The 6,100-nt window shown below is 45.7% G+C and overlaps 1 protein-coding gene across 1 annotated transcript; it reads left to right on the forward strand.

Moving 5' to 3' along the window:
• The first annotated feature begins 4,679 nt into the window (after positions 1-4,679).
• Positions 4,680-5,769, forward strand: LOC125520684 (uncharacterized). Its single transcript, XM_048685649.2, has 2 exons — positions 4,680-5,126; positions 5,221-5,769. Exons 1-2 carry the CDS (start codon positions 5,012-5,014, stop codon positions 5,460-5,462), a joined length of 357 nt encoding a protein of 118 aa, XP_048541606.1. The 5' UTR covers positions 4,680-5,011; the 3' UTR covers positions 5,463-5,769.
• Positions 5,770-6,100: the final 331 nt, after the last annotated feature.

Below are 6,100 nucleotides of genomic sequence, written 5' to 3' on the forward strand. Positions count from 1 at the left end.
TCACCGGAGGAAGCTCGACACAGGTGCTGAGTGGAGACGCTGTCTTCGGCGAGCCTGCCGTTGGCCTTCTCCGGCATTTGTTTCTGCGGCGTCTGGCGGCGTCGGGAGGGCCAGGGTCGTCGTGCAAGACGAATAGTCCGACCGGTGCTGCCGCTGAAGGGCGCAGGCCTGCCGGGGCTTGACCTGAGTGCCGACCGGTGTTAGCTCGCCCGTGGACACTTTGGCACTTTGCTACTAGTAGTACGTAGTATTTCGTTTCAATAAAAGAAAAATAAAGCCGCTTATAGCTTTTCTCTCCTCCGTCTTCGCCGGTGAACCCGTGAATTCGTCTTCCTCTTGCATGTCGTTTTGATGGCAGGTAGCGGTGAGGGGAATCATGGTGCCTCGTTCCGGTTAGTATATAGGTTGAAGTTTTAGTCCTAGCGGAGGCGGCGCCTCATCTTCGAGTCGGTCTTTCGGACTCCGATCCTCCTCGAGTTTGTCCGCAGTGACAGATTTAACGGGGCTTCGACGTAGATTCCTGCCAGCTCCTCGGAGTGGCGAGGCTAGGGTTTCTCGTGTGTGTATACGACGGCGAGATATTGTGTCAGGTTTTTCAGATTGATTCAAGGATTGAACGGCAACGATTGCGGCTTTCGAGACAATGGTCCTTAGAGGCACATGCATGAAGACATTTTGGTTGTCATCAATAAGGTCAGGGCGCCTTCAGTATAATAGCGTCGACGATATCACGTTGACGACTTGTTCCGACAACGACAATGGTTGTTCGATGGTCCAAGGTCCTCGATAATATATATAATGTTCTGGGATGCTTTGTACTTCCGACGAACCTTTTTATAATAAATCTAGATCCTTTGTATACATGCCACGTTCCCTTTTCATTTTCGTTTGTTTTGTTTGGTTTACAGTGATCGATCCATGGATGCAGAGACAGGCCCGTATGGCAGGCAGGTGCAGCCTGTGCGATGGCACAGGGCCCCTAAAATTTTAGAACCCCAAAACATATTTTAAATGTCAATTAATAATATTAGTCAAGGGAATATTCAAGCAACGCTTCATCTCCTGTAAAATATTTCAAGTACCAACACTAGCCAGTTCCAAATTCCAAGGCAAGCCACTACAGAAACACAAGTGTACATCTTTCTCTTGACCTCTCTATCGACTTAAATAACTACTCCGCCCCACAATATAAGATATTTTTGTAAGCTATAAATCACCGCTAAAGTGGATTATTATTGGGAAGATTATGTTTATAGTATGCTAAATAAATAATAAATCACCCATCTGTCCTAAAATATAAGACATTTTAGCAAGCTATGTTAGTTTACAAAAACATCTTATATTATTAGACGTAATTTTTTATCTAAAGAGCCTCATCTCGTGCTACTTTGCACCGGGCCCTGAATTATCGGGTACGGCCCTGTGCAGAGGTCAGAGCGATAGAACAATTGCATGCTGACTTGCTGAGAGACTCCATGGGTGGCAAGGCCACCTAATTTACGAAACCAAAAATGAAAAACACCTTTGTCAAAAAAATATGAAAAACACCAAAATGCGCGCACGCCCGTCGCATTCCGATCTGGCGCATGGACAGCCCAAGTTCAGCTTCTTCTCCACGTATTCTTACCTTCTTCCTTCCGCCCCACTTCCCACCTCCCATTACGCCCCGCCGCCCTTCGCCGTTCCAATCCTGCGCTGTACGTGTTCCGTCGAAGCCGATGGCGTGACCCGCCCTTCCCCTTCGCGGCTCCGTGTTCCTTCTTCATTGCCAGCGAGGGCGCCAAGCACCGGATCCACCGCCATACCTCGCCGCCGGCCGTGATGTCAGGGCTGCGCGTGTATGGAGGGAGTTGCGCGGTCCTGCACTTCAGTGCCCGCTGGAGATCATGTCTGACAGTAGGAGAGATCAATCCAGTCCCATGCTGAAGTTCGTGATCCCCGCGCGCTCCCAGAGTTTTTTTTTTTTTTGAGGATCGCGCGCTCCCGGAGTAATGCTGGTCACCAGATTTCTGGGGTTGGGCTTTATCCTTGGGCCTTATACTACTCCCCGAGTCCGTGTGAAAAATGTACGCTTTGCAGTCTCCTGTACCCTTCATATGTGCCTCTGTTTTCTCTTAATATACCGTGTTCCATTCTATGCATGTCTCGTTTCTGTTTATGCATTGTGACATTCCCAGTCACTAGCTCAAGTAAACCTGCACGTTTGACAGGAACCTGTTGTCTAGAGAACTAAACGCTGCGATATTTATGCTCAAGATTTCTCTGTACAAACTGAAATAAAATGGTCGTTCTTCTTCAGATATGTACAAACATGAGGGTACCAGCTGGGTGTCCAAGTGAGCACATGTTGATTTGGAAAACGGTGAGTGGAAAAGAAACGAGTGACCTGACCTGCATCCTTTGCACCGGGTGGCTTCTTGGTTGACATTGGTCAAGAAGAGTATCTGAGATGTGGTGGTTCACTCCCAGGGAAAGCCAGATTTCATTGTAACTGCCACAATTTCTCTTGCCTCTGCAACCTCAAGGTATGAAATTTAAGTCAGAGAGTTTTTTTTTACTGAAAGAAGCCCCCCTCCGATTTCTATTAAAAGAAACCATCTGGTTCAAAGCCTATAACATCCACTACAGGAAATTAAAGCCAAAGGACAAGCATAGTTTAACATGCAACATCATCCACGCCCACAGGTCCGGCCTAAGCCAAAAGTGAGCTTAAGTCAGAGAGACGAGGTGAGATAAAATGAAATGGTGGATCCAACGAAAAAAGGAGTGGTACCCAGTGTGTGAAAGAATCTGCTAGGGTATTCTGTTGGGTTGGTGTTCCTTTGAGATAACAATGTTATCTGAAAGACAAATGGCGCTTCACAGTTTTGATTGTGTCCCTTTTAAAACCCTTGGTGCAGAGGCCGGGGAGCCCCCCCTTTTCGAAAAAAAAACCCTTGGTGCTAATTAGTACTCCCTCTGTAAATAAATATAAGACCATTTAGATCACTACTTCGGTGATCTAAATGGTTTTATATTTCTTTATGTTGACGTATAAATGTATTGAATAGTCTTTTTCATCAGATCGGTTTTTTGTTGCATTGGTAGAGCATGCACCTCTACATGGTAAGAGTCAAGAGGTCTTGAGTACTGAGGGAGCCACACGTGAGGGGGGAGGGGTTGCTGACGTATAAATGCATTGTCTAATCTCTTTCATCAGATCGATTTTTTAGTTGCATTGGCTAGAGCATGCACTTCTATACTTTAGAGATGGAGTATCTATTAATGTCCATGCATGAAATCAGAAGAAGTAAGAACACTAGATGAGCAGGCAGTGGCAGAGCTACACACATCACCGGGCGGGCCCAAAAGGGCTAGATTAAGATATACGCCTGAAAATTTGCATCTAGGGCCCAAAATTAGCATCACTCTACATTGAAATCTTATTTGGCTGGGCGGGCCATGACTTGGTTTGGCCCTGCCGTAGCTCCGAGTAGGCAATCTTTTACAATTCGGTGGTGAATTAGGTGGTGTTTGGTTCTTTAGTCCTAGGACTTTTTCTAGTCTCTATGATTTTTAAAAAAAGACTTTTAAGGAAGTGCTTCTAAGGACTTTTAGCAAAAAGTCTCAAAAAAGTCCTACCCTATTTGGTTTGCTAGGAACTTTTTCTAGTCCCAACACAAAAAAGTCCCTGAAACCAAACACCCCCTTATACTAATATGCAACACTGAGTACATGCATAAAATACCATTAAGTACATGTACCCTTTCGCTTTCCAAGTGAAGTGGAAATTCAAGGGTGGACCACTTTCAAGTCTAGCTCTCACACGAGCAAAAAAAAAGGGGTTTCATTTTGATACCCATATTTTGAGAATCGCATATTGAAAATGTCTATCGTTATGACCGACCACAGATACTACATAATATGCCTTTTGACACTTTTGATATTTGTTTGGATATAACACTAGAAAAGGAAAACATGACACCAGACTAACAAAAACTAACAAACTGACAACGCCAATACTCAGTGGCGCAGCTAGGCGTGCCTTTCCTTCTTGTAAATCTTCTCCAGCACAGAAATAACGTCCACTCTCATCTATGAGTGCGTTTTGTCTGAAGCCTGCTCTGAAAAGAGGGCGCACTACCTTCCCACTCAGTGGTAACATCATTCTTTTCAGGGTGACAAGTGATGTATCTACTTTTATTTTCTGAAGAGGAAAAAACACCCTCTATGATTTCATAAATCCGGTTTCATGATCTGTACAAACTTCTCATGACCCGACAATGTACTATTTTCTTTCAGAATGCGTAAGAATTGTTTTTACTGATGCAGCAGTTGTCCTTGCTACTTTGTACTGATGTAACTGTTCCTCTGCAGAAAATGCCACGTCTGAAACTTGGGCTGAAAGGACCATTCACAGGCCGCCCAAAACGACATCTCAGAAAGGCAAAGATCACACCGTATCCCCTGCTGATCGGATGGAGGAGATGAGAAAACCAATCTCAGGATTTCTACATTACAGGCTGCCTGTGGTCTCAAAATTCTGTAGCTCTCGGAGCTGGCAAAGAGCACATGTGGTGGAGCATCGTGGAATCTCAGCGCCAACGACATGCACACAGATAAAAAAAGCAACAAAATATGCTCTTTGGGTAGCTTTTGCAGTTCGCTTTGCCCCCTCTTGCCCCCAGCGGAAACACCAGTGATGCCATAGAGCACCGAAACAAAAGTTCCTCAAACTGTTGCTCGTTTTGGGGGTGGTGCTAATCAGCAAGATTACGGGAGAGTACTAACCCTGATTTTGTGAGCTAACGAGAGGGTGGGAAAGGCACGGTGCAAGGCGCCTCTCCGGCTCAAGGCACAGTGTCTGCCACAGAAAGAACCAAGCTCAACTGTTGCCACCATGCACAATAGCTTGTGGAGTGGTCTTATCTTAGCTAGCTGCTCTCCAGCATCCAGGAGTTAAAAGACTAGACGAGCCTCCGCACACACTCCACATCGGAGTTGCTCTGTTGGGCACCGAGTCCATCTCAAGATGAAGAAAGGTGCCTTCGCTTTCTTCCTCCTCCTCCTCGCCGTCGCTTCCCATGGCACATGGTGTGAGGCAGCTCCGAGAAGGGCCATGGCTGGTGCAGCTCTCCAGCCCCATGGTTAGTAGTTTGTGTGCATCAATCTCCTCTTTTCTCCCTACTTTCTTCATATCTCTTACAAAGTTATTCCTGGAACTGCCGCTTACTTTTCCAGAAATCCAAGGCCAGAGGCTCCTGGAGATGTCGAGAGCCAGGAAGCTTGGGCACACGGGAGGCCGCGGCTCCGGTGGTGGAGCGAGCGGTGCCGGGAGGCACACCGGTACCGGTGGCGGCGCGGTGAACACGAGGCCGCACAACACCAAGAACGGCGGCGCTGTGGCGCTGCCGGCTCTGGTGACCTCCGCTCTGGCACTGGTTTTCACCACTGTCATTCTTCTCTCGGCGCTCAGCTTCTAAAGTACTGATCTTGTTGCGGGTGGTAGTGCTAGTATCTGTGTAGTGCTGCAGTTTCAGAAATTGTTTGCCTATAATGTTTGTCGATATCGTGCTGATATGTTGTTTACTGGCTAGTATTTATCCTTTCTGTGTGCTTAGTAAGTTCTTGAATTACCAAGCTATGTTTAGTCAGATTGTACCGGATTATCGTCCTATAACAGTCAATATAAGTATGTACACCAAGGAATCGTCAGTATTGTACTGATCAATTGGAATTCAGACATTGCATATACTGAAATGACATATCCTGGTATCCATGCATTTCATATGTTGAGTGATTCTGATTTAAATAAGGTACTACAGTATGCACGTATTTGACATCTGCACGCAGAGGACAAAAATATTTTGAGTTAAAGAGATAGAGATGCCATATGGAAGCAAAACTGAACGCTACCTTGTCAATAATATCAAGCCTGCGAGTTATGAAATCTGGATGTAAGCAGTATTACCAACTCATATCAGATTTTCTAGGTCAATTTGCAGATGAAACCGGATAGAGATATCATATAGGTACATATTTAGATCACATATTTGTTAGCTAACTTAGAATATGCTCGGTGGCTACAGACATGCTAATGGGCAAATCGGAGAGGCCAAAA

Source organism: Triticum urartu, chromosome 7A (assembly GCF_056163025.1).
Source record: "Triticum urartu cultivar PI428250 chromosome 7A, HENAU_Tu73, whole genome shotgun sequence".
NCBI lineage: Eukaryota > Viridiplantae > Streptophyta > Magnoliopsida > Poales > Poaceae > Triticum > Triticum urartu.

What these genes read in the sequence shown, in the direction of transcription:
- LOC125520684 (XM_048685649.2), top strand. Translation starts at nt 5,012, where the DNA reads ATGAAGAAAGGTGCCTTCGCTTTCTTCCTCCTCCTCCTCGCCGTCGCT. An exon ending in TGCAGCTCTCCAGCCCCATG is followed by an intron (nt 5,127 to 5,220) that starts GTTAGTAGTTTG and finishes TTACTTTTCCAG; the next exon opens with AAATCCAAGGCCAGAGGCTC.